General features: G+C 44.1%; 1 protein-coding gene across 1 annotated transcript; it reads left to right on the forward strand.

Moving 5' to 3' along the window:
• mnd1 (meiotic nuclear divisions 1 homolog (S. cerevisiae)) lies at positions 1 to 27,907 on the forward strand. Its single transcript, XM_038998832.1, has 8 exons — positions 1 to 79; positions 1,079 to 1,144; positions 4,231 to 4,288; positions 6,641 to 6,789; positions 9,213 to 9,287; positions 11,387 to 11,501; positions 25,773 to 25,817; positions 26,904 to 27,907. Exons 1-8 carry the CDS (start codon positions 77 to 79, stop codon positions 27,008 to 27,010), a joined length of 618 nt encoding a protein of 205 aa, XP_038854760.1. The 5' UTR covers positions 1 to 76; the 3' UTR covers positions 27,011 to 27,907.
• The last annotated feature ends 26 nt before the right edge of the window (positions 27,908 to 27,933 follow it).

The raw sequence follows: 27,933 nt of genomic DNA on the forward strand, positions 1-27,933 counted from the left end.
CCTTGAACTACCGCGGGAAACTCATTGCTTGCACTGAAGGATAAGCGCGGTCCGTGTAGGTTATTTACATTGCATAATGGTAAGTTAGTTATACCCTTTTACAGTCAACACCCTTGCTCCATTTGAATTGCACACTGGCTAACTGGCTCAGCTAGATAGCCAATTGAAGAAGCTTTGGCTGAACTCTACAGTAGCTAACGTTAGCGAAGTATACTATAGCTAGTTAGCAGACTCACCTAAACCTAACTAGCATGTATGCTAGCTTGGCATGTCTCTACTAAAAAAAAACTGTTGCGTCCATATGCTAGCTAGGACTATGTTACGTTATATGTGGTTGGCGTTTATTTATATTCACATGCTCCTTCGAGCTTGCCACGGCCCCTCAGCGAAAGTCTGCAAAGCTTAATTTACACTAATATATCAAGAGGCACATTGTTTATGTGCCTCTAAAGGGGGGGTGCAATGTCAACCCCACCTCTGTTTTGGTAAATAGCTGAGGGATGGAGAGATGTATGTTAAAAGCCAAATGTATGTTTGATCCGAAAATGTGGTCAGAATCTTCGTATAGAAGGTATGAAAAGCTCTGTACACACATGCCGTGTGCCTCAAAACTCTTGTAACAATGTGGGTGGCTCCACATTGAATTGACATGATTGGTTAACGGTAGGTGGTGGGGGGGGGGGGGGGTCGAGTATAAACACGAACTCACTTTCTTGACAAATTCCTAAACAATATCTCTGCTCGGCTAAGCGCAAGAAGTATGAAGCCCTAAAGTCTGCAGAGGCAGCATCTCAATAAATGCTGTATAGCCAAATCGGATGCAAGGACTGACCATCCATGAGATAAAAATTATAGTTTTAACCATGTTTTGAGGCTATACAGTTTTATAATTTATATTGGGTTCTGATGGGCTATGACAGTTGAACTAAGCTCATGAGGAATTTATATGTTAAATTCTTCAAGAATCAGTGAATGACTTTCAAGAATCAATTTTGAAAGTCCAAATATGTATGTACCATTTACAGATTGCCACTTTACGACTGACTTATTTTATTTCGTCTATATTTTTGTCTTGCAGTCGAAAAAAAAAGGTCTCAGTCTTGAGGAGAAGAGGACACGCATGATGGAGATTTTCTTCGAGACAGTGAGTTAAAGGAATAGTTCACCAAAATAACATGAGTGTCCTTGCTAATCGATCCCATAACGTGAATGGGATTTGTGCCACAAATTCTTAAATGTTAGCATGTGGAAACGGTGCCAAGGAAACTAAACCAAAGCATGAATTGCTGTCATACCATAGCTTCTCCATAGACTGCCTACAGCAGGGTTTCCCAAACTCAGTGCACGTTTTGTTTTTTGTCCGAGCTCTTCACAGGTGACTCAAATAATCAACCATTCCGTCTTTGATAATTTGAATCAGTTGTTTGTGTTACGGCAAAAAAACAAAACGTTCACCCCTTGGGGTTCCGAGGACCGAGTTTGGGAAACTCTGGCCTACAGGATAAGGAAACCAATGTCATTTTGGTGAACTATCCCTTTAATAATTTGACACTTAGGTCTATTTCATAACACACATGCAGTATCACTTCAAGCTGTGTATGGAGGTCCAAGAGTATCCATGGAGAGTAGTGTGATTGTGGGAGTTTTGAGTCAGTTGGTGAAACCGGGGGGCTGGTTTCCCACTGCAGTTAGAAAGCTGCCGCGGATGCCAGGGTTGGCTATGACACCTGAGCTAAAGTAAACAGACCAAACACAGCACCTTGAGCGTGCCTCCATCTCCCAAACACACACACAGGCTCTCCCTCTAGAGTGAAACACCCTTGGACATGTTGGGGCAGGGAACTTGGTTTCTAAGCTGGGGTTAACCAGTAGAAGAGGTTTTCAGGACGGTACATGCTGTATAGCTGATTCAGAGTAAAGTTAGTTTGAACATGAAATTCTGCACATGGGAAATATCGGTTCTCCGGAGCCCTTTGAAACTGAGCCAAACCCAAAATGCGTCCCAAATTGCACCCTTTTCCCTATTTAGTACCTTTGACCAGAACCCTATAGACCCTGGTCAAAAGTAGCACACTACATAGGGAATAGGGTGCCATGTGCGACGCCGACGCACACTGGGGTTGAATAGCGGGAACCGGGTTACCAAGATGTCCCAACCAAACCAACTCCCTTTTCACCTGTGAAAAATAACTGCAAGAAACCAGAAGTCTGCAGTTTGACAAGTCTGCAGGGATTTCCCTGAGTAAACAACCTCTTTGTCGCACTCTTACTGGTGACTCAAAGGTTTAAAACCATAGAAATAGAATTCCTTTCTAGGTGTAAAGCATACTTAATCATATCATGTTTGATCATGAGTTATAGGCCTATAACGGTTTTTGGTATCCTATAACGTTTTCCATGCCCTCTTTGATTTGAAGCAACACAAGTAAATGTCCGTTTTCACTGTCATTCCAAGAAAAAATTGATGTTGACTCACTGAAGGCATGCATATGGCCTGTAGGTGTTTTATCTTATGGCCTAGTTGAAAATGTAGAGCTTCTAGAGTATTAGTTTAGGACAGCTTGGCACCCTGTCTAACTTGCCCATACATACAATATATATATACACTGCTCAAAAAAATAAAGGGAACACTTAAACAACACAATGTAACTCCAAGTCAATCACACTTCTGTGAAATCAAACTGTCCACTTAGGAAGCAACACTGATTGACAATAAATTTCACATGCTGTTGTGCAAATGGAATAGACAAAAGGTGGAAATTATAGGCAATTAGCAAGACACCCCCAAAAAAGGAGTGATTCTGCAGGTGGTGACCACAGACCACTTCTCAGTTCCTATGCTTCCTGGCTGATGTTTTGGTCACTTTTGAATGCTGGCGGTGCTCTCACTCTAGTGGTAGCATGAGACGGAGTCTACAACCCACACAAGTGGCTCAGGTAGTGCAGTTCATCCAGGATGGCACATCAATGCGAGCTGTGGCAAAAAGGTTTGCTGTGTCTGTCAGCGTAGTGTCCAGAGCATGGAGGCGCTACCAGGAGACAGGCCAGTACATCAGGAGATGTGGAGGAGGCCGTAGGAGGGCAACAACCCAGCAGCAGGACCGCTACCTCCGCCTTTGTGCAAGGAGGTGCACTGCCAGAGCCCTGCAAAATGACCTCCAGCAGGCCACAAATGTGCATATGTCTGCTCAAACGGTCAGAAACAGACTCCATGAGGGTGGTATGAGGGCCCGACGTCCACAGGTGGGGGTTTTGCTTACAGCCCAACACCGTGCAGGACGTTTGGCATTTGCCAGAGAACACCAAGATTGGCAAATTCGCCACTGGCGCCCTGTGCTCTTCACAGATGAAAGCAGGTTCACACTGAGCACATGAGCACATGTGACAGACGTGACAGAGTCTGGAGACACCGTGGAGAACGTTCTGCTGCCTGCAACATCCTCCAGCATGACCGGTTTGGCGATGGGTCAGTCATGGTGTGGGGTGGCATTTCTTTGTGGGGCCGCACAGCCCTCCATGTGCTCGCCAGAGGTAGCCTGACTGCCATTAGGTACCGAGATGAGATCCTCAGACCCCTTGTGAGACCATATGCTGACACAGGCACATTTGTGGCCTGCTGGAGGTCATTTTGCAGGGCTCTGGCAGTGCACCTCCTTGCACAAAGGCGGAGGTAGCGGTCCTGCTGCTGGGTTGTTGCCCTCCTACGGCCTCCTCCACATCTCCTGATGTACTGGCCTGTCTCCTGGTAGCGCCTCCATGCTCTGGACACTACGCTGACAGACACAGCAAACCTTTTTGCCACAGCTCGCATTGATGTGCCATCCTGGATGAACTGCACTACCTGAGCCACTTGTGTGGGTTGTAGACTCCGTCTCATGCTACCACTAGAGTGAGAGCACCGCCAGCATTCAAAAGTGACCAAAACATCAGCCAGCAAGCATAGGAACTGAGAAGTGGTCTGTGGTCACCACCTGCAGAATCACTCCTTTTTTGGGGGTGTCTTGCTAATTGCCTATAATTTCCACCTTTTGTCTATTCCATTTGCACAACAGCATGTGAAATTTATTGTCAATCAGTGTTGCTTCCTAAGTGGACATTTTGATTTCACAGAAGTGTGATTGACTTGGAGTTACATTGTGTTGTTTAAGTGTTCCCTTTATTTTTTTGAGCAGTGTATATATATATATATATATATAGTAGTATGGAGTTGTTTTTTGTCTTTCTCACCAGAAAGAGGTGTTTCAGCTGAAGGACATCGAGAAAATCGCCCCCAAGACTAAAGGAATAAGTGAGTAATGATTCATTGAGACGAACCAGATGGATCGTTTACAAGTGAAACCCGGGACTCGTGATTTATTTTCTATATAAATAAAATAAAACATTATATTAAAACATTTCCCTGCGATGCCAAGGTGCCTTTTCTACTCAGTGACGGCATATGGATCCCAAGTCTTTAAGACCGGCGTACTAAAATTCCCAGAGGTCGTTTTTCCCCTCTTGAATTTAATAGTGTTAATGTTTTTGGGCCGAGCATTCTGCGGATGCTTGAAGTAGTTCCGCGTTATTTTCTTCCCATGAATGTGCGGTCTGTGTCAACACGGAAAGGTGCCCTCATGCACCCATAACAACATAATGGTAAAATAGTCCCGACATCATCGTCTTGGCAACCAAGTCTAGCCCTAACCACTATGATTCATCCCATATTTAGGCTGTAGTATGGAGTGGGACAACACTACTGCCAAAAGGCACTAACTTCTCATAGCGATGTTACAGATGAAACGGCTAAGTTTGGGTATGGGCTGAACTGCATTTGCTTGAACACACAATGAACCCTTTACATGTTGCGTGAGTGTGTCTGTGTAAATAGAGAGAAACAACTTCAATGAAAAGTACACGTTTTAAGTACTCGGTTTTGGTCCCATAGAGAAACAAAGCTGTGCTGTTTTGGTACGCACCCAAAAGGGACTTTATTTTCCTTTTTTTGTTTCTTTTTTTTTTTTTTTTTTACAGTGGACGTTACATTAATTTGGGGAAACTTGATCGGGCTGCTCGCGACTGATTGGAATCACATGTTTTTAAAGGCCCTGCTCTGGCATCGGGATGTAGTTACGGGGGCAGGGTGGGAGGAGGGGGACTGTGTGATACACAGCAGTTTATCACACACAGCAGAGAGGGAAGGAGGGGGAGAAAGGGAGCTAGTGGGAGAGAGTGGAGATCAGGGGCCCTCTTTGAATACGTTGAAAATATATCCATCCTTTTCCTTGATGTAGCCTAATCACTCATTTAAAATCATTGGATAAGTGAATCCAAGGATTCAACTACATTGCCTTCCACCAATCCAGCTATGTTATATCAGTGATTATTTGAGGGAATTATATATTTTTAAAAGGCCCCATGAGAGAGATAGTGAGAGAGAGAGGCAAACGAGCGAGACAGAGACGAGAAACTAGCAAGTCCAGATGTGCCAGACTATCGAGAAATTTAAGCATGTTTGATAAATGAGGCCCCTGAAATCCTCGTTCCAGAGTTTGCTTGAACAGGGCCCATTAGTTTGATTCTCCCTGCTGCCAACATCCTCCCAGTACTTAAAGGGGAAATTCAGTGGTTTACATATACACAGTATACTAAGTATAGCTAAAGTTTGTAGTGGCTGTTTAGAGGAAACAGAACAATGGATTACAGTTTCTCCTGGCCATAGACTGCTTTCAGGATGTGGAGCCATCTAACTAAGTTGTAAAGTACTGAACTTTCCCTTTAACACAGCTCGCTCCAAATCACACCAGATCAACTTTATTAGTGCTACGGCAGAGGAACAGAACAGTCCATGATGTTGGACTATCGCATTTCACCAGCCGCCCTCGTTCCAGATGTAAGAACGTTCTATTACGCTCGGAGGTAAAGTTTCCCCTAGGTACAGATCTAGGACCAGCGTCCCCTCCCCCAATATATCCTTAACCATTGTGGGGAAAATGCTAAACTGACACAAAAACAACTTCTAGGGGCAACTTCGTAAGCCCTCTATACTCTCGGCTGATTTGGGATCAGTTAATAGAGGGAGGGAATACACAGAAGAGTCCCGGACTCTGCAAATTAAATCAAAGTTTTCCCTTATCGTTGTAATGAATGTAAAACGATTACGCGGCAGATGAGTGTGCTAGGGTTGCATCCCAAATGACACCCTATTCCTTATTTAGTGTACTACTTTTGGCCAGGGCCCATGAGCGCTTTGGTCTAAAGTAGTGCACTATATAGGGAATAGGATGCCATTTGGGATGCAGTTTGATTCTGGTCTCGGTACATCTGGACCACAGAGTTAGAAGATCGACGCTATATGAGGCTGGATAGTATAATGGGCTTTACTCAGTAATATGACGATTCGAAACAAATCCAGTTGTTTTCTTATGGAGTGTGAATTGATCATTAGGGAACTAGGGCACTAACACATTCCTGGGCTCTACATCAATTCACCTTTCTGTGATTCCTCACATCCTTTTCAATCGTATTGGAGGAGATGGTCCAAGGTCCCTCCACTCTGACATTTTTCCTCCAATGGGTTATGAGAAGGTGAGGACAGAGGATGCGACGAACCCAGGAAAGATTAACTGAGAAAGAGCCCTTACCTCCCTCCTCCTGTCTGCAGCACCCATGTCAGTGAAGGAGGTTCTCCAGAGTCTGGTGGATGACAACATGGTGGACTGTGAGAGAGTGGGCACCTCCAACTACTACTGGGCCTTCCCTAGCAAGGCCCTGCACGCCCGCAAGCGCAGGTTGGAGGACCTGGACAAGCAGGTGATTATAACAGGGGTGTATTGTGGTCTAGCGGTCTAAACCAAAGCCTGTAGAGCATACCGCTGCAGCACGGGTTAGAATCCGACCCACTGCTACAGCAACTTTCTTTCCTCTATTTATCCTATCCAATAAACACAATATGTGAGTGGGACTGCCCTCTCAATAGTGAGATCTGTCTTCTCTGTTTCTGGAATTTTGTTACCCTACTGACACCGCAGGGGAGGGGAGTATTTTGGTTTTCAACAGGGCAAAGTACACGGTCACTCCCCCACCCGACCTCTAACCTTAACCTAATTCTGCAGGTCTACTGGCCTCTCCTCCCCTACAGTTTTAACAGCTTGCTAGACTCTTTATGGAGTTCACGCCGTGACTCACATGGTTCTTATTACAGAACATCTTAGGCCTATAGACCTCACCTACCAGGAATGTGTCCCAAATGGTACCCTATTCTCTACATAGTGCACTTCTTCTGACCAGGGCCCTATTGGATATACTTAACTAAATAACCCTATGTGCCCTGGTAAAAAGTAGTGTACAACATAGGGAGTAGGGGGCAATTTGGGTCCTGATCAAAAGTAGTGCACTACATAGAGAATAGGGTGCCATATTTGGGATGCATAGTCTCAAGCCCACAGACAGACCGGTGCGTTTCCTATCCCAAATGCATTCTCTGTCCTCAGAGCTGTGGTTAACTGTACTCTGGTTTCTGTAGCTAGCACACCAAGCAGGCACACTTGTTTGCAGTAAAGCATTTGCTTTTATTGTAAGTGGGAGGTAAAGGAATTACTACTACACTCAAACAGGCGACAAGACTTACTGATCACATGTTGTGTGATCAGTATTTCATTTTGTTAATCAAATTGTACTTTACAAATCTTCAAAATAATTAAATATTGACTGTGAAGACAAAATTAAAATGTACCTAGACTGGCTTCGAGGTCTGGAGTTGAATTTGAGGGGAGCGGTTAAGACCGCTGTCTTCAGAGCACACACACAGCCTATCATGTCGGCGTGTGTTCGAAATCCAGCCCACACCCTTCTGGCACAATCTTCTCTCCCATCTTTCCTGTCTTTCTCTCGCTATCTCTATCCCCAACAAAATAACAAATAAGTAAGGAGTACATTTTCAACGCAGTATCTCATTTGGTCATGATCACAAGAGGAAGCTCTAGGATCAGAACCAAAGTAGCCTGCATCTAAGACCTAGTAGTCTCATTGCAGAGTTGTGGGGGGTGGCGGACTCGCTATCAGTAGTGGCGCTGATGGTGGTGTTGCTTGTCACAGGCGCCAGTGTCACTTGAACAGTTGGTGGTCCTCTTGATAGCATTTCCTCCTCGTGATGACCCAGTTCCCCAGCCCCACGCCACAGACCAGACGTGGTGAAGGAGTGTACTGGGAGGCAAATTAACAGCTTCTGGTCGCCAGTGGTGCCACTGATGCGGCCCGCCGCCGAGTTGGAAATTAAACACAGTGGCGTGAATAGGTGATCCTTCAGTGACTTATTTATAGTGACTTATTTATATGAGAACCCTCCCGTGTCTCATTCCATAAACAGAGTACAAGGAAGGGGACTGTTTCTTTGTTTTATAGTCTGTACAGTTTTATTAAAATTGTATTTTTAGTTATTGTTTTATCACCGTCTGAACTTTTGAAGACAAACCGTTTGAATGCGAGTTATTATGTATAAAGAGATGTCAATTAATGTGCCCCAAATGACACCCTGTTTTCTGTGTAGGGACACTGCCAATGTGTAAGTATACTAACCAGTGCAGAATAATTTTGGATCATGGTTCTTTGCCATGACTTTCGATTTGAGTTTTGAGAAATATTATAGCTGCCTGACTCTTGCCTTCTGTTACCATGGGATGACAGAGTTGGGGAGTAACCAGGTTTTCATACCGGTGTGTACGGTATTACCGGAAGTGCACACAAGGGGCACTATTTATTTTGACACACAAAACAATATCGGTAACAGGTATTTTGATCCAGGAGGGGATTGAATGTCACTGCTGTAACCAAGAAGCTTGATCTTGACATCTAGCTACTTAGCTAGAAAACCAAATGCATAGCTGGAGCCCTGAGCTGGATATAATTTATTTGACACACCTTAGCTGTCTTATAGTTATACGTATAAGTAAGCAATACCCCCGCAGGTATTGAAAATAATACCGTTGGTATTTCGAAATACTCCGATATTCATTATAAATGGTATATCGCCCTAGCCGAATGACAGTAATGGCAGCTGTTTCATGCACAATTTAAGAATTTGATAATGTATGATATTTAGTTATGTGCATAATTATTTTTTTTAATATTAATGTGCGTGATGAATAGTTACATGTGTCAAGTTGAAGCCCACAAAACACAACATTGATGTGAAAATTAAATGGGGTGGTAATTCAAGATCTCCTTTCTCGCCATAGCATACCGAGGCGAAGCAAAGGAAGATGTCTCTGCAGCAGGCTGTCGACAAAGCAAAAGTAGGACGTGAAGATACAGTAAGTACATTTATGCGCACATGCCAACTTTAAAGGGAAAGCAGGCCATTTATTATCCTTTATTTTATCATTGAAATTGAGTCTGTCTTACGTTAAGACTTGTTAATGATGAGTGATTTGTTTTCATCTGCAGTATTTTAGAGTTTTTGTATTGTCAGTTAAAAGGACTAGAATCCACACCAGTGAGAGGGGTAGGTGTGTGTGTGTGGCATATACAGTGCATTCGGAAAATTATTCAGACCCCTTGACTTTTTCCACATTTACGTTACAGCCTTATTCTAAAATGGATTAAATTGATGAAGGGAAAAAAAACTATCTACACACACAAACCCATAATGACAGAGCAAAAACAGGTTTTTAGAAATGTTTGTTAATTCATTAAGAATAAAAAATGGATGGGGAGTGTTGCTGCACAGCTATTTTCAGGTCTCCAGTGATGTTCAAGTCCGGGTTGTGGCTGTGCCACTCAAGGACATTCAGAGACTTGTCCCGAAGCCACTCCTGCGTTGTCTTGGCTGTGTGCTTAGGGTCGTTGTCCTGTTGGAAGGTGAACCTTCACCCCAGTCTGAGGTCCTGAGCGCTCTGGAGCAGGTTTTTATCAAGGAACTCTCTGTACTTTGCTCCGTTCATCTTTCCCTCGATCCTGACTAGTCTCCCAGTCCCTGCCGCTGAAAAACCTCTCCCCAGCATGATGCTGCCACCACCATGCTTTACCGTAGGGATGGTGCCAGGTTTCCTCCAGACGTGACGCTTGGCATTCAGTTCAAAGAATTCAATCTTGTTTTCATCAGACCAGAGAATCTTGTTTCTCATGGTCTGAGAGTCCTTTAGGTGCTATTTGGCAAACTCCAAACGGGCTGCCATGTGGTTTTTACTGGTGGAGTGCTGCAGAGATGGTTGTCCTTCTGGAAGGTTCTCCGATCTCCACAGAGGAACTCTGGAGCTCTGTCAGTGACCATGGGGTTCTTGGTCACCTCCCTAACCAAGGCTCTTCTCCCCCGATTGCTCAGTTTGGCCGGGTGGCCAGCTCTAGGAAGAGTCTTGGGTGTTCCAAACTTCTTCCATTTTAAGAATGATTGAGGCCACTGTGTTCTTGGGGACCTTCAATGCTGCAGAAATGTTTAGTTACCGTTCCCCAGATCTGTGCCTTGACACAATGCTGTCTCGGAGCTCTACAGACAATTCCTTCAACCTCATGGCTTGGTTTTTGCTCTGACATGCCCTGTCAACTGTGTGACCTTTATATAGACAGGTATGTCCCTTTCCAAATCATGTCCAATCAATTAAATTTACCACAGGTAGACTCCAATGAAGTTGTAGAAACATCTCAAGGATGATCAATGGAAACAGGATGCACCTGAGCTCAATTTTGAGTCTCATAGCAAAGGATCTGAATACTTATGTACTGTTAATAAAGTGTTTCCCTTTCTTATTTATTTCTATAAACCTGTTTTTACATTGTCATTATGGGGTATTGTGTGTAGATTGCTGAGGATTTTTATTTAATCCATTTTAGAATAAGGCTGTAACGTAACAAGATGTGGAAAAAGTCAACGGGTCTGAATACTTTCCAAAGGCACTGTATGTGTTAGCGATTGGTGGGGGCAATAGTTACATTTTGGGATATTATTTTTGACAATGTATTGTTTTGGCAATATTCTTTTTGCGGCAGTTGACAGTACCTGCACCAAAACACCTTCCTTCATAGCTGGTTCTCCATCTTCTTTTTAAATGGGGAGCCAATTTTGTTTTCAACACTTCTATTTCCCTGACTGATCAAAACTCATTTTCTTTTGTCTCTGTGCAGCAGACATATGCAATATGTTCAATATGCTCAATATGAGCAATATGTTTGGAACATCGAATTACAATGAAATCACAGTATCGAATCGCAATACATATAGAATTGTGAGAATTGCAATACATATCATATTGCACCTAAGTATGGTGATAATATCGTATCATGAGATACCTGGCAATTCCCTGCCCTAATATGTGTTTGCAGACTTGGTGTGTGTATACTTGTGCATATGTTTGTGTGTACATAATGTGTGTGTGTCTTTGGATTTTCACCTGTGTGTGTGTGTCCACCTATAAAGGAGGAGCGGGCCTCTCTTCTAAAGGAGCTGCAGGCTCTGAGGGAGAAGAGGAGTCTTCTGAAGGCAAAGCTGGAGAAGTACAGGGAGTGTGACCCTGAAGTGATCGAGGAGATGAGTGAGTACCGTGTAACCAGCCTCTCAAAACAAGGAGGCTGCCTCCCAATAATCTGACCTTTTTTCCTGAAGTGTGCTCTCGAAGTGCTCACTCAGGCTCCCGAGTGGCGCAGCGGTCTAAGGCACTGCATCTCAGTGCCAGAGGCGTCATTACAGACCCTGGTTTGATTCCAGGCTGTATCACAACCGGCCGTGATGGGAGTCCCATAGGGCGGCACACAATTGGCCCAGCGTTGTTAGGGTTTGGCCGGGGTAGGCCGTCATGGTAAATAAGAATTTGTTCTTAACTGCCTAGTTAAATAAAAATGTCCCTCCAAATGTCAGGCATTAACTTTTATCTGTACTCCTTTGGTTCTCGAGAAAGAGGCTATTTAGTATTTTATAGGTCATATCAACAATGAGTCCTGCTTTAACCACAAGCTCATTTTACCTGGATTTTGAACCTTGTTCCAATTTTGTATATCTTCGAACTTTCACCATTGTTGAAACCTCCCCATACAAATTAAGTTTGGATCGAATTAATACAAGGAGGGAATCCAATGAAACATCAGGTGCCTCATCTGGACAGATGGCCCGATCCACAGCTGTTCATCAGGCCTTCCTATTAAAAGCCCAGAGGCTGAGGAGAGGCCTGGACAGCGTCCAAGAGGGAGAAAGCAATCAAGCAGCCCCATACCAGTAGCCTACGAGTCCATGCTTAAGTCTCAAATCTGGATCTGCTCCAGTGCGTAGAAATAGAATCGATAGATCGAACATGGCTCCAGTCCAGCACAAGGAAATAGGATCCATAGAACAGACACTCCTCATGATTAGTCATGGCTCATCCAAAATGGAGACGCCTTCAGATTTGCGCACTTTACTGTTGCGTGAGGCACGTAAAAAAAGCCAAAGAACTGATGCACTGATAATCTAGTCATCGAGCATTCCAAACACAGTCGGTCTACCACTACGGAACATGGCTTTGAATCGGAATGCCCGTTCTATCCCTTTCCAAATCTATGCTTCCCCTCCTTGACTTCTCTGGTTTCAAGTCTTGCTCAGTTTAACCTATCTCTTAAAGCAGAAACTCCGACTAAGCCCATGGCTGTTATTGCGTACACAACATGTCTGACCTCTTGGGCCTGCACGGAACTTAACCGGTCGGGATTAACAGCTTTTAACGGTCTGCCCGTGTCCTGAGTTTATAGACTGTTTATTTTTACACACCTCTCAACTGGTATAGGCACGACAAGCGATTGACTATTTGGAGTCTAAAAAGGTTTTAGTGTGTGTATATTTGCACCCATGTGACAATCTAAATGTGTGATTTGATTTATCTTGTCGTCCTCTCTCCTGTCCCTCGATGCTACGAGGCCTCGCTATTGAGTTGTCAAGCACATGAACAGTGCTGTCGTTTTAATAGCCCCGACACTGCACTCCACGCCTCCGCTAGTGTCACTGAAGAAGCCGTTACTGTCCAGAGTGACTTAACACACAGACTCTGAACAGAATCTTGGGGAAACAGCTGGCCCCATGTCCATTACAGGGTCCCCTTGGAAAAACAGCCCATTACCCAATGATGTACTCACACGGCTAAACCGCTACAACAGCTGTGTGGCTACCGCGACAGGGAAGTCTTTTGGTCTGTTCTTTTATGGGTTGAACGGGTTCTCTCCATTTTTGCCTGTGAAATTGCTCTGCACATCAAAATAATAGGCGCAAGCGTACCAATGAAGGCCCTAGGAGGTGTGTGTTTTCAAGTTTGTATTAGTCGTATGTACGGGATACACACAGTATACACTGCCCAACGAAATGCTTACTTGTCGGTTACTTCTCGACAATGCATCAATAACAAAGGATGCGAATACGAACAAGGTAAATGGCTCAGTAGAGTAGAATAAACATTTTAGCATGAGTGCCTTCAGAAAGTATGCACACCCCTTAACGATCTGGCCTCAATGACCATGCACTCTTATCTCTACCCAGCACCAGCCAGAAGAGGACTGCCCCCCCCCCCATCAGAGCCTGGTTCCTCTCTAGGTTTTTTCCTAGGTTCCCGCTTTTCTAGGGAGTTTTCCTAGCCACCATGTTTCTACATCTGCATTGCTTGCTGTTTTGGGGTTTGAGGCTGGGTTTCTGTGCAGCACTTTGACATCTGCTGATGTAAAAAGGGATTTATAAATACATTTGATTGATTGACCCCTTGACTTTTTACACATTTTGTTACAAAGTGGGATTCAAATGGATTTTGTTGTAATTTTGTCAACGATCTACACAAGACTCAAAGTAAAATTGTAACGTTTGTAAAAAGAAATATGAAAAATAAAACGCATATAATATATATTGATGAGATAATTATTTAACCCCCAGAGTCAATACATGTTAGAATCACTTTTTGGCAGCGATTACAGCTATGAGTCTTTTTGGGTAAGTCTTTAAGAGCTTTCCACACCTGGATTGTGCACGATATGCCCAATAATTTATTAAAACAATTATTCATCCATTTTCAGGTTTTGCCGTAGATTTTCAAGCACATTTAAGTGAAAACTGTAACTAGGCCACTCGGGATCAGTAACTGTCTTCTTGGTAAGCAACTCCAGTGATTTGGCCTTGTGTTTTAGGTTATTGTCCGGCTGAAAGGTGAATTCATCTCCCAATGTCTGGTGGAAAGCAGATTTTGAACCAGATTTTGCCTGTGCCTAACTCCATTTAGTTTCTTTTTTTATCCTGAAAAACTCCCCAGTCCTTAATGATTACAAGCATACCCGTAACGAGATGCAGCCACCACTATGCTTGAAATGTGTTCTATTGGATTTGCCCCAGACATAACACTTTGTACTCAGGACGAAAAGTTAATTGCTTTGCCATATTTCTTTGCAGTATTACTTGTTGCAAACAGGATCCATGTTTTGGAATATTTTTATTTTGTAAAGTCTTCCTCCTTTTCACTCTGTCAATTAGGTTAGTATTGTGGAGTAATTACAATGTTGTTGATCCATCCTCAGTCTTCTATCACAGCAATTAAACTCTGTAATTGTTTTAAAGTCACCATTGGCCTCATGGTGAAATCCCTGAGCGATTTTCTTCCTCTCTGGCAACTGAGTTAGGAAGGACGCCTGTGTCTTTGTAGTGACTGGGTGTATTGATACACCATCCAAAGTGTAATTAATAACTTCACCGTGCTCAAAGGGATATTCCATGTGGGGGCAATGTCGATAGGGGGAGTAGGACGGGGGACCAGGTAGCTGACTAGTGGTGGCTATTCAGCAGCTGAGGGTAGAAACTATTGGCCAGTCTTTCAGCTTTTTGTACTGCCCGTGTCTGAGTGATTTGAAGCGGGGAGAAAAGGACGTGGCTGGAGTCCCTGATGATCATCTTGGCCTTCCTGCGACACCTGGTGTTGTAGCTGTCCTGTTGAGCAGGCAGTGTGCACCCAATGGTGCATTCGGCTGCGCGTATCACCCTCTGAAGAGCCTTTCGGTTCTCGGTGGAGTTGCCGTACCAGGCTGTGATGCAGCCTGACAGTATGCTCTTGATGGTGCTCCCATCAAACACTGTGAGGGCCATCGGGGACAGGCCAAATTTCTTCAGCATCCTGAGGTTGAAGAGTTGCTGTCGTGCCTTCTTCACTACGGTGTCTGTGGGGTTAGACCATTTCAGCTTCTCTGAGATGTGTACGCCGAGGAATCTGAAGTTATTGACCGCCTCAACGACGTCTCCGTTCATGAGGATGGGAGCTTGTCTAGCCTGGTTCCTCCTGAAGTCCACAATTAGCTCCTTTGTTTTGCTAACGTTGAGGGAGACGTTGTTTACCTGGCACCACGCTGTCAGAGTGTCTACCTCCTCCCTGTAGGCTGTCTCTTCATTGTCTATGATCAGGCCTACTACTGTCGTGTCTTCAGCAAACTTGATGATTGAGTTGGAACTACCCATGCAGTCGTGGGTATACAGAGAATACAGGAGGGGACTGAGGACACACCCTTGTGGGGCCCCCGTGTTGAGGATCAATGTGGAGGAGGTAATGTTGCCTACCTTCACCACCTGTGGTGGCCCGTCAGGAAGTCCAGGACCCAGTTGCATAGGGAGGAGTTCAGACCCAGGGCTGTGAGCTTTGTCATGAGCTTATAGGGCACTATGGTATTGAAGGAAGAGGTGTAGTCGATGAGCAGCATCCTCACATATACATCACATACATATAATCCTTTTGTCCAGGTGGGTAAGGGCAGTGTGCAGTGCAACGGCGATTGTGTCGTCGTAGGATCTGTCAGGGCGGTAGGCGAATTGGAGAGGGTCGGGGAGGGAGGAGGTGATATGGTCTTTGACTAGCCTCTCAAAGCACTTCATGATGACTGAAGTGAGAGCTATTGGTCGGTAGTTATTCAGTTCAGTTACTTTCCCTTCCTTGGGCACAGGGATGATGGCGGACATCTTGAAGCAGGTGGGTATAGAGATCTGAGCTAGGGAGAGATTGAAAATGTCAGAGAACACAACAGCCAGCTGGTCTGCACATGACTTCTGTGAATTGTGGATGTTGCTGAGGGGAGGACGGCTCATAATAATGCCTGGAATGTATCAAACGTGCTTTCCCTGTGCTTAATGACAATGACTCCATTCCAGACATTCTTATGAGCCGTCCTCCCCTCAGCAGCCTCCACTGACACAATACCTGTTAGCAAAGGTGTCATCAAGAGATGACGTGCTTGCAGGGATTTGTGGTCTTGCATGATGTCTACTTTGAGGCTAATTAGCATTTTCGAATCAGAGTAAATAGAGCTGAATATATTGATAAGTCACCTTGTCCGGTAGATTTACATGGTTATCAAAACGTCACGCCAGGTTAAGCCTACACGAAAATCCCCTATGGGGAAAAATGAATGGTGGAAAAACAATTGGAACCATTTCCCTGTTTGACTGCTAGGTTTTATAGGTATTATGACACCTCCCCTATGGGGCTCTATAACAAAGGGGTTGAATCCTTATTGACTCAAGACTTTTTAACTTTTTAATTATGAAAAACATAATTACACTTTGACATTATAGGGTATTGTGTGTAGGCCAGTAAACAAAAATTCTAATTTTATCAATTTAAAATTCAGGCTGTAATACAACACAATGTGGAAAAAGTCAAGTAGTGTGATTACTTTCTGTAGGCACTGTAATACAGGAGGGCACAATTTATAGTCCAATATTTACACATGATTGGGGGACTGGGGGACAACTGTTAATTGTACAGTATTTTACAATCATAATAAGAGTCTGGTAGCAGCAGATGTGTGTGTGTGTGTGTGTGTAGCATGAATGTATGTCTGAGCATGTGCATGTTTGTGTGCATTGCAACCACTGAAGGCATCCCCCCATCACTTATTTGTCTTGACTGGTATCTGAACCCCCCCCCCAAATTGGACTGGAATTGGTTTCTAATTGTGGCCCGTCTACTGTGGCTCCCTGGTGAAAGTGGATGCCGACCGCTCCTCCCCACCCTAGCCCCCACAGCCCGTCCCATGAGCGCTGAAAGACGAGTCCACGGCGAAATGTCAAACCCTCACCCTGTGTGTGTTCTGCTTAAGTCTGAATGATGAGGCGTGAAAGTCGAATAACGCGATCCAAATCCTACAGACGCACGGCACTCCTAGATTCCCCAGATTGATTGATGGAGGGAGGGAGACAGAATGAGCGGGACCTCCCCTATTCTGGTGCCCCCCGCTAGCGGGTTTACCCACATGTCCTCCAGGAACTTATTGATTCTGGTGACCGTTGTCGGCGGTGCGAACCGAAATCCCCGGCGCAGGCGGATGCCAAGGACGACTCCACCTCCGCCCCTACTGCTTCGTCCTCCTCCCTTTCACCACCGTCTCTGTCTCCCCCCGCAGCTGTCTCGTTGCCGGAGGGGCTATACAAGGCTGGGCATTTATCCCCGCGTACATTTTCAGATAATCGTCTCTACATATCCCATGAAACGCTAATTGTATTTTCAAAGCTGCTAGTGGTTCTCGTGAGGTTACAGGACACCGTGTTGTGTCTAGGTTCAAATGGGGTGTGGATTCAGCCTGCAGTGTGCTGAGACCAGGCAACCCTAGAGAGTCAGGTTCTGGTCTAGCAGAAGGCTGTGGGCATAGGGGTTCATTTAAGAACCTACTATTAGACTTGCTATCAAGAGATTTTGACACTTGATACAACTGAGTTGAACTGAATTCATTAATCCCATTTTACATTGAAGTACTCCAGTCAAGGGATACAAGTAAAACATTAAAAGCAAATAGACTACAAACCTCAGTGGACATTTGTATAATAAATAATACAAAACCATATGGTAAAAAAACATGAACATTATTCTGTACTGTAAATATTATGCAGCTAAGCTAAACTTCGCTGTGTTGGCTCCTACAGGTGAGTCTGCTTTGAGTTAACAATGAGTCCCTAGCACTGATATCCTCGTATTTGGAGAAGCTTGCTGGTGTTTGAGTTATGGGTAGGCTACTTTCGCACAGATTTCCTGCATTGTGTATCATCCCAACTCTCCCAAAATAGTTCCATCTCTGCACAGTCCTCATCCTTGCCTTGATAACTGTAAGGTTCCCCTTGCGCCCTGTGGTCAGTGGGAAGCTGTCCACTAATTTCCACATCACTTCTTTGCGTCTGTCAGTCAGACCAATCCAGAATCCCCTTGTCAATTCATTCATGGATAAATACCTCTTACCCTCTGCTGTTTATGATCACTAGGCATGCTCCTCTCCTTAGACAGTCTTGTCGGCTTTGCCCACAGGATTTTGTCTCAGTAGAGATGTAGTACACACTGGAGCTGAAATGGCTCCGTCCAGAATATTGCTCTTGCCCATAGAGCTGAAGATCATCTCTCATCTTGCATCTGATCTCTTGGTCGGCTCCTTGATGCTAGGACCATGACCCCTGAGGGTCTCTGTATTAACATGGAGATCCATCATCTTTTCCTCTGCCTCACCACTGTCAGTGGTGTCATAGATACTCCGATATCTCCACTACTTATGTCACTGAGTTACCCCAACAACAACAAAAAACATCTGCACTGTACTCTTGCATGGTTCTCTGCTCAACTCTAATTTTATTGCGCACGTTCACATAATTTGCAGATGTTATTGCTGTTCCTAGCTCCAACAGTGCTGTAATACCTAACCATACAAAGCTCTGTGTGTCTGACAGTATTGTCCAGTTAGGTAGTACGATCCATATCTCCCTCAGTAAACAGGATACTGTGATAGGAAGACACTGACTTTGTGAGTGTTTGTGGCTGAGGTGGAGCCTTGCTCTGCAAAAAATAGCTTTGACCTTTTGAAAACAATAGCAAAAAAAAAGTTTTTTAAATAATTTCCCCACATTTTTAAGCAAATGTTCAAAATTACTGAAACTCATTCTTAAAAGCTCATATTCTGTTCAATCATATTCCAATATCCCTGTGACTTCCTAATAGAAAGTTACCTCACTTTCAGGGCTCTCCGGGGCGACCATTTTACGTGTGCCTAAATATTTTAATGACCAGTAGTTTTGTTATCATCTCTTAAGTGCGGAGACGAGTTGAGAGTAGCTGACTCACTTGACTGTTGACGTTGATTTGAGAAAACCACCAGTGTAATGGAAAGCAACAGTTTCCAGTTTTTAGAAATGTTAGAAAATAGAATTTACATAAGTGTTCAAACCCCTTTGCGATGACACTCCAAATTGAGCTCAGGTGCATCCAATTTCATTTGATCATTTTTGAGATGTCACTACAACTTGATTGGAGGACACCTGTAGCCAATTCAATTGTTGGACATGATTTAGAAAGAAACACACCTGTCTATAGAAGGTCCCTCAGTTGACAGTGCATGTCAGAACAGAAACTATACCATGAAGTCCAAGGAAATGTCTGTAAATCTCCAACAGAATTGTGAGGAGGCATGCATCTGGGGAAAGGTATAAAACAATTTCTAGAGTGTTGAAAGTTTCCAAGAGCACAGTGGTCTCCATCATTGGGAAATATGGAACTACCCAGACTCTGCCTACAGCTGGCCCTCTGACCAAACTGAGCAAATGGGCAAGAAGAACCTTGGTCAGGGAGGTGACCAAGAACACAATGACCGCTCTGACAGAACTACAGAGTTCCTTGGCTGAGAAGGGAGAACCTGCCTGAAGGACAACAATCTAAAGCACTTCGCCAATCTGGGCTTCATGGGAGAGTGGCCAAACGGAAGCCACTCCTGAGAAAAAGGCACATGACGGCATGCCTGGAGTTTGCAAAAAGGCACATGAAAGACAGATCATTAGGCAAAAGATGATGTGGGCTGATGAGACAAAGTAACTCCTTGGCTTGAATGCGAAGCACTATGTCTGGAGAAAACCAGGCACAGCTCATCATCCGTCTAACACCATCCCTACCGTGAAGCATGAGGGTGGCAGCATCATGCTATGGGGATGCTTTTCAGCGGCAAGGACTGGGAGACTAATAAGGATAGAGGGAACAATGAATGGAGCCAAATGTAGGCAAATCCTTGATGAGAACCTGCTTCAGTGTGCAAACGACCTTAGACTGGGTAAAATATTTACGTTCCAACAGAACAATGACCCCAAGCATACAGCCAAAGCCACGCTGGAATGGCTTCAGCACAAGAATATGAAAGTCCTTCAGCAGTCAAGCCAAAGCCCAGACTTGAATCCCATTGAAAATCTGTGGAAAGACAGATTGTTGTTCACCGCCGCTCCCCATCTAACTTAACAGAGTTTGAGAAATTCTGCAAGGAAGAATGGGAGAAAATCACCAAATCCAGATGTGCCAAGCTGACAGACATACCCAAGACGACTCAAAGCTGTAATTACAGATGACTCAAAGATGCTTCTACAAAATCTATTTAATCTATTTTTATTCAGGCTGTAACACAACAAAATGTGGAATAAGTCATGGGGTATGAATACTTTCTGAAGGCACTGTAAGTACCCCAGTAGTGTTAGGTCATTTTATCTTTGAAAACTCAAACATTGAACAGATACTTTAAATTCAGCAATACAGTGTCTCCAATGGATGTGTTAAAAGTAAATGGTGGTACTTCAAACCTAAATGTACATGTGAGCCTGCTTTGACTTAGCAGTTGACCCCTTAGCAATGATGGGTTTGGAGTTTCAGTTAATCATATGCTACTTTCTCACAGATCCAAAGGTGCATTTCACTGCATTGTGTATTATGCCAGCTCTCCTCTGGGGCAGAAATAAAAGTCCTTCGCTCCACACAGTCCTTTTCCTTGCCCTGATAGCTGTTAGGCTCCCCTTGCGCACTGTGGTTAGTGGGGTGCCGTCCACCCGTTGCCAGGTCCCTTCTTCATCTCGGTCAGTTAGACCAATCCCGAATCCCTTGTCGATGAATTCATGGATAAATGCCAATTCCTCTCTGCTGTTTATGATCACAAGGTCTGCTCCTCCTCTTAGATGGTCCTGTCTGCACACCTCCCAGGATTTAGGATAAACACTACCCTGACCATCGTGAGAGGTAGTAGAAACTGGAGCTGAAATATCTCCATCCCCGTTGAGAATATTGCTCTAGCGCAGAGCCCGTAACTGGTCTTTCTCAGCAGAGCAGTGGTTTTTAAAAACACTCACCCAAAAAATCATTCCATTATAGTGGACATGCATGTCTGTGATCCCAGCCAGTAGAAGTATACACAGCAACCCCAGACACACTGCAGCAGCTCTTTTCACTGAGATCTCCGAAACGATATACTTGTTGTCTCCTTGGGGTGTTTCCCTCTGTCTCAGTGCTGGGGTCAATGCCTCTGAGGCTGCCTGCACTGCACACACACACTGCACACACACAAGTATTGACAAGATGTTGCTGTAGCTATTTACGCTCCTCTGCCTCACCACTGTCAATGCTGTCTTTTGTTGTCATAGATACTCTGACATGTGCATGTACTACCGATGGCTTGCTGATTCAACCAAAATGTCTTTACTGCTCTTTAATACATGTCTCTGATCTGAATGTGTGATTAAACTGTGCGGTTAGGGACTTCCTGTGTTGTACCAGGAAGAGAAAGTCTAAAATATGTGACTGGCTGTAACACGGTTATTGTCAACTTGAGGCGGCCTCATCAGTATGAGTATTTGAAAAGCCTGTATCAGTCAACAAGCTCATGTCCATTTTTACCTGCATTTCCCTTCTTAAACCTTGAGTAGCTTCAGCACCAGCTATTAGATTTGCTTTCAAGAGATCTTGATACAACTATGGGTTAAACTGAATGTATTAATTTTATTTTTAACATGTTAAGTATTCAGTCAAGGGGTACAATTCAAACATTAAAAGGAAATAGAGTACTTCAATTGACATTGATAAGAAATCCATACAAAACCTTTAGGAAAACAAAACATTAACAGCACTCAATGCAGTTAAAAAATGCAGCTGAGCCATACATTGCTGGCTTGGTCCCTACAGGTGAGTCTGCTTTGAGTTAGGAGTTAGCCACAGGCATGGATGCCCTCCTATTTTGAGAAGCCAACTTATAACTTTTGTGTATGGGCTGGCTACCATCTCACAGATCCAGAAGTGCAATTCACTGCATTCTCCTCTCGGGTAGAAAAATGGGTCCATCACTCTGCATAGTCTGCATCCTTTCACCGAAAACTCAGGCTCTCCTCTTGACGAGTACCCTGTAGACAGAGTTGTGTCATCCGCCAATGTTTATGATCACCAGGTCTGCTTTCCTCCCAGGATTTAGTCTCAGTAGAGATGAAGTACAAACTGGAGCTAAAATGTCTCCATCCCAGTTTCTCTAGCCCAGAAAGCTGACAATCACTTTATTATAGTGGACACTCAGGCCTATGATCTCAGCCAGAAGAACAACAGCCCCAGACACACTGCAGCAACTCTGGACGGTCTGGAGTGCTGATCTCCTGCTCGGCTCTGGGGTGTTGCCCTTTGTCTCAGTGCTGGGATCATGACCCCTGAGGGAGCCTGCACTTCTGTAGACATTGACAAGATGTTTCTGTATATATTCATATTTACTCTCCTCTGCCTCACCCCTGTCAATGCTGTCTTTTGTTGTCATAGATACTCTGAGACCTCTCCATGTACTACCTATGTCCTTCTGATTCAACCAGAATGTCTTTACTGCTGTCTAATACATGTTTCTGCCATGTGTATGTGCAGAGACATGCGAGGTTGGGGACTTCCTGTCATACCAGGAAGAGAGATGTGACTGGCTGTAGCACGGTTATTTTAAGTTGAGGCGGCCAGATTGCTCTGCCAAAAAAGCGGTTGAAGAGTGGGCCTAGCACATTCACATCATTTAAAAGGATGGCAAAAAATACTAGTTCTGTATACACAGTATAACTGCAGGAGTGAGACATCTAACTTTTTTATAATTTTTTATTTATTTAACCTTTTTATTTAACTAGGCAAGTCAGTTAAGAACATTTTCTTATTTTACAATGATTGCCTACCCCGGCCAAACCCTCCTCTGACCCGGACAACGGTCAGCCAATTGTGCGCCGCCCTTTGGGATTCCCGATCACGTCGGTTGTGATACAGCCCTGGATCGAACCAGGGTCTGTAGTGATGCCTCTAGCACTGAGATGCAGTGCCTTAGACCGCTGTGCCACTTGGGAGTCCAAAACTTCTATCTAACATGTGGTTCTTCAATTGACCCAATAGGGTTTCAAAAATAAACTGTTACCTTTGCTGTCAAAGGTAAAATGACTCAGAAAAGCACTGTATGAGTTTTCTTTTATTATAATGAACAAAAATACAAACGCAACATGTAAAGTGTTGGTCCCATGTTTCATGAGCTGAAATAAAAAATCGCAGACATTTTCCATACGTACAAAAACCTTCTCAAATTTCGTGCTCAAATTTGTTTACATCCCTGTTAGTAAGCATTTCTCCGTTGCCAAGATATTCCATCCACCTGACAGGTGACCTGACTGCAGTTTGGCGTCGTAACCGACTTCAGTGGGCAAATGCTCACCTTCGATGGCTGCTGGCACGCTGGAGAAGTGTGCTCTTCAGCGTTTCAACTGTACCAGACAGAGATCTTGAGGCCCATTGTCGTGCCATTCATCCACCGCCATCACCTCATGTTTCAGCATAATGCCCCATGTCGCAAAGATCTGTACACAATTCCTGGAAGCTGAAAATGTCCCAGTACTTCCATGGCCTGCATACTCACCAGACATGTCACCCATTGAGCATGTTTGGGATACTCTGGATCGACATCTATGACAGCTTTTTCTAGTTCCCGCCAATATCCAGCAACTTCGCACAGCCATTGAAGAGGAGTGGGACAATATTCCACAGACCTCAATCAACTGCTTTATCAGCTCTATGCGAAGAAGATGTCATGCTGCATGAGGCAAATGGTGGTCACACCAGATACTGACTGGTTTTCTGATCCACACCCCTACTTTGTATTTTATGTGACCAACAGATGCATATCTGTATTCCCAGGCATGTGAAATCCATAGGTTAGAGACTAGTTTATTCATTTCAATTGACTGATTTCCTTATTATTCATTGAAATTGCTGTTTTTATATTTTTGTTCAGTATAGCTGAAACTAAGAGCAGATTACTTCAAAAACCTGCATCAGTCAACATGCTCATATCCATGTTTAACCTGAATTAGAGTTGTTAAAGCTGGACTAGCTCCAGCAGTTTTTAATTGATCTACACCGCTGCTTGTCTTAACTTGCTATCCTTTTACCCGCATCAGAGAGATCAAGGATCGCTAAACAGAACTCCCTTCTAAAGCACAGCAACTCTTGCCGTTATTGCAAGGGACAACATTTACACACAGGCGCTATGGATATACTGTAATTCCGCTATGGATGTTTAATCTTTGTTATAAATTCAGGGTTTAGTGTTAAGACTGGCCCAGCGTCAAATCTGTTAGTAATTTGTGTGGACATAAACCTTGATTTATGCTTACTTACGTTAAACATTTATGCTTACTTAAACACTTGAGCATTTTATGCTTACTTTTATTTCTTTGCACATACAACCTTTTCTTGTAAATTTGAGTTGCCAGTGAAATCCAGTTGAGCAAGCAAAAGAGGGGAAATGAAATTTGCAATTCAAAGTGTGGCCTCTGACATGTCAAGTTTGTTCCCCATAACCTGTTTTGTTTTTAGTTTCCTCTCTTACATGAGAAGACTCACTTATTGTTACTCATTTGACCATTTCCCACACAGCCTTTGATTAAACCTGTGTAAGTACGTTGACTTGGACATAGTTACTGTATGTATTCTTTGGTCTCAATGGGTTTGGTTAATTAGTTGTAGTTTAAGAGAGTGAAACGGTATAGCTCTGTCCTTTTCCTGATTGAGCCGTATTGAGTTCTTGTTCTTTGGGGACATAGGCCTGTGACTTGCGTGACAAACCAAAAAAAAGGCCACAAATTACATTTCATTTTATTTATTTCAGATGACTGTTGCATTCGTTGCTACAGCAATAGGTACAAATCACATTACCCCCTGCCTCAACTTGCTGATCCGAAGCAAGATTTCCTTTCTCTTCTAATAACCACTCAGTATATCATCACCTGTGTCGAAAATCTGATCCAGGAACGGCCCCTTCGAGGGCATCTTTTCCCTGGAGACGGAGGTGTTACTTGGCTTCCAGAGAACAATGCGGCTTTGGCCAAGCTTATGTGGCCCAGCTCCCCCTTGGCTGGCGCTCCCGTGCCCCTCTGCCAAGAAATTGGATCCCCAGCACTGCAATCTTTCTTCGGCGCTAGGCTGGGTAGCATGTTACACTGACATAGCAGATTGATCTGCCATCTCCCCCGAGCCACGGCTATTCACAAAGGGCTGTAATGGATGGGGCACACAGGGTAACTCTCACTTTGGAATTGAAAGTGGTTGGTGTGCGCTCGAGGTGATGGATTGGCTTGGAAGCGGCGTCACGGCTGGGGAGTCGGACTGCGGGAGGGATTTCTCTGGTCAGAGCATTGGAAAAAGAAACGCACTCCCACGCATAATATACTGTTCAGCCAAAGGGCTCGACTCCAATTCAAGCAGAACTGGTTTGTGTAGTAGTGTATAAACGTACCCTTTGTTTCCTGTAGTCAAGTGATATGTAAGAGTTTTATACTAAATGCATCGTCTGGTTTCCCAAACCCAAATTACTCCTGGACTAAAATGCATGCTCAATGGCAAATGTCTAGAAAGGGCTTTTTTTAAGTAGGCACGGTGTCAGGGATACCTACCCTCAATGTCTGATTTTGTTTTTGGTCTTTGTCCAACATTGCAGACTTTTGCATAAGTACAGTACCTATGTGTTGATGGTAGGTTTGTGTCTTGCAGGAAAGTCTAATGTCACAGCTAAAGAGGCAGTGTCCAGATGGACAGGTAAGTCAACTGAAAGACAAAACCTGACTAACACGCACAACATGAACAGACCGCTAGACTGTATGGACATTGCACTGGGTTGGATGAGTCAACGTGGTGGAGGCAAAAGCCACACACACTCACCATTACTGGCCATTTTCACTCAAAACACACACAAGAAATCCAGACAAACACACAAGTTTTTTTTCCCCGGACATTTTTTTTGAGTCATGTAGGAAAAAAACGTTAAAGGGGCAATTCTCTGGGAATCCCATTCTGTAATGACAAAGGTCTTGTTTGCCATCACAGAAAACAACACCTGAAGGTTCTGAAAACCCAAAGTACCTACTAACTAACTAACTGCAGCCCTAAGCACTCCCCATTGTGGCCTGTGTCAACTCCCAACATACCCAGCACAGGCTTCCTGTACACTACGTGAACCCGGCGGTAACCTGGCGCGATCAGTGACCTCAGGGTGATTATGATCGTGGGGAGGCACTACAGGGAGTTAGGGGCTGCTAGGTGGTGTGTAGTGAGGAGCAGGGTTAGTGTTTACATACCAGCTATAGTGTTGCAGTGGATAACTCCCCTTAATCTACGGCCCGTTCACACTGGGTGAACAAACACACACACACACACACACACACACACACAGCCTTGCATGCACACACACACCCCCAGGGTTCACACCACCACCCACTCTGTAAATACAGTATCATTACATGACGTTAGCGATTGAATGTTATCCGGCCTGGGTTTATTGTTAAGCCTGACAAGTGAACTTAAAGGTGCAATTAGACCTATCCATTGATCCTGCGGGCCCCAGGGAGGGAAAGTGCTCTGCTAACCTTCTCATATTGGATCAACATTTACTCACAACAAATCTCCTTTTGGCAACATTGAGGTCACGTCAGAATTGTTTAAATTTAAGTTATATTTGTTGTTGATCTGTTTGATGAATGATAATGCGATGCATCAAAGTGAGAACACCAATATGCGCTGATCCCATTGGTCAAATTAATTCATTTCACAGTCAGTTATGAATGAGATCAGTGAGAAATATCAGTTAATAACGTAGTTTTCTAATCATTGTATTTTTGTCTGCAGATAACGTCTTTGCCATCAAGTCGTGGGCCAAGAGGAAGTTTGGTTTCGACGACGGACGCATCGATAAAGCCTTCGGGATTCCTGAAGATTTTGATTACATGGACTGACTGCACAATCTGTAATTTCAATGAATTGTTTTTGTTAATTGAGTGACCTCCATTGCACACAACGCAAGTCAAACATGTTACTTTATGTTGAAAGGACACTAAATCCACTCAGACAAGCTGCCATTTTGGCATTCGCTCAAGGCCCTTGCAGGTGCAAATGCCGCTTATGTGGAACCTGAGAAGGCGCTGTGCTAACCTTTGGGCTGTTCCGTGGTGGTGGGGGGGCCTACTTTTGGGACACCTGTTTGCATGAAAATCGAGAGCCCAGTGTCGTTGACGGAAATTAGCTGTGTACACTTCAACCCCCCCCCCCCCCCCCCCCCCCCCCACACACACACACACACACACACACACTCCACACACAGAAAAAGAGGCGGTATATCAAACACCCATGCGATGTTAAAAATCTAATCTTCCCTGATTTAAACAGATGGAAATGAAAACAGCCACTCATGTTGTTTTTGCTTCCCCCCCCCCCCCATGTCCCTTATCTCTCTTTTCATAATTTACTTTGACAAAAGAAGCATCTGCCACTGTGGCACCAGGACTGACTGAACTTGCCTTTTCTCATGTTTAAATCAAAAGACGGAGAGGGTCGTTGTGGACAAAAGGTGCTTGGTGATTGACAATGCAGTGGTGTGGAGAGTGACGCAAGGAGCACCGAAACACAAATGGAAGCGCCACTGAAATATCGTTGAGGCTGTACAGTGGGAATATGTTTAGAATTCACAAAATTTAGAAGCTCCATAAATTATAACTCCCTGTAAATGTGCTTTATGGTCTTGTGGTTCTGCAGAGTCTAGACTGAGGTGTTCAGGTTTTGTTGTTGAAAACATGATGGATGATCCCTTTGAATGGTAACATTTCAATAAAGTCTTAGAGTTATGTTTTATCTTACTTAACTGTTGTGTTTTCCACACGCC

This window comes from Salvelinus namaycush, chromosome 8 (assembly GCF_016432855.1).
Source record: "Salvelinus namaycush isolate Seneca chromosome 8, SaNama_1.0, whole genome shotgun sequence".
Classification (NCBI taxonomy): Eukaryota; Metazoa; Chordata; class Actinopteri; order Salmoniformes; family Salmonidae; genus Salvelinus; species Salvelinus namaycush.

Coding starts and splice junctions, on each gene's coding strand:
- mnd1 (XM_038998832.1), top strand. Junction 9,288..11,386: donor AAGTAGGACGTGAAGATACA/GTAAGTACATTT, acceptor CCACCTATAAAG/GAGGAGCGGGCCTCTCTTCT. Junction 11,502..25,772: donor TGAAGTGATCGAGGAGATGA/GTGAGTACCGTG, acceptor TGTGTCTTGCAG/GAAAGTCTAATGTCACAGCT.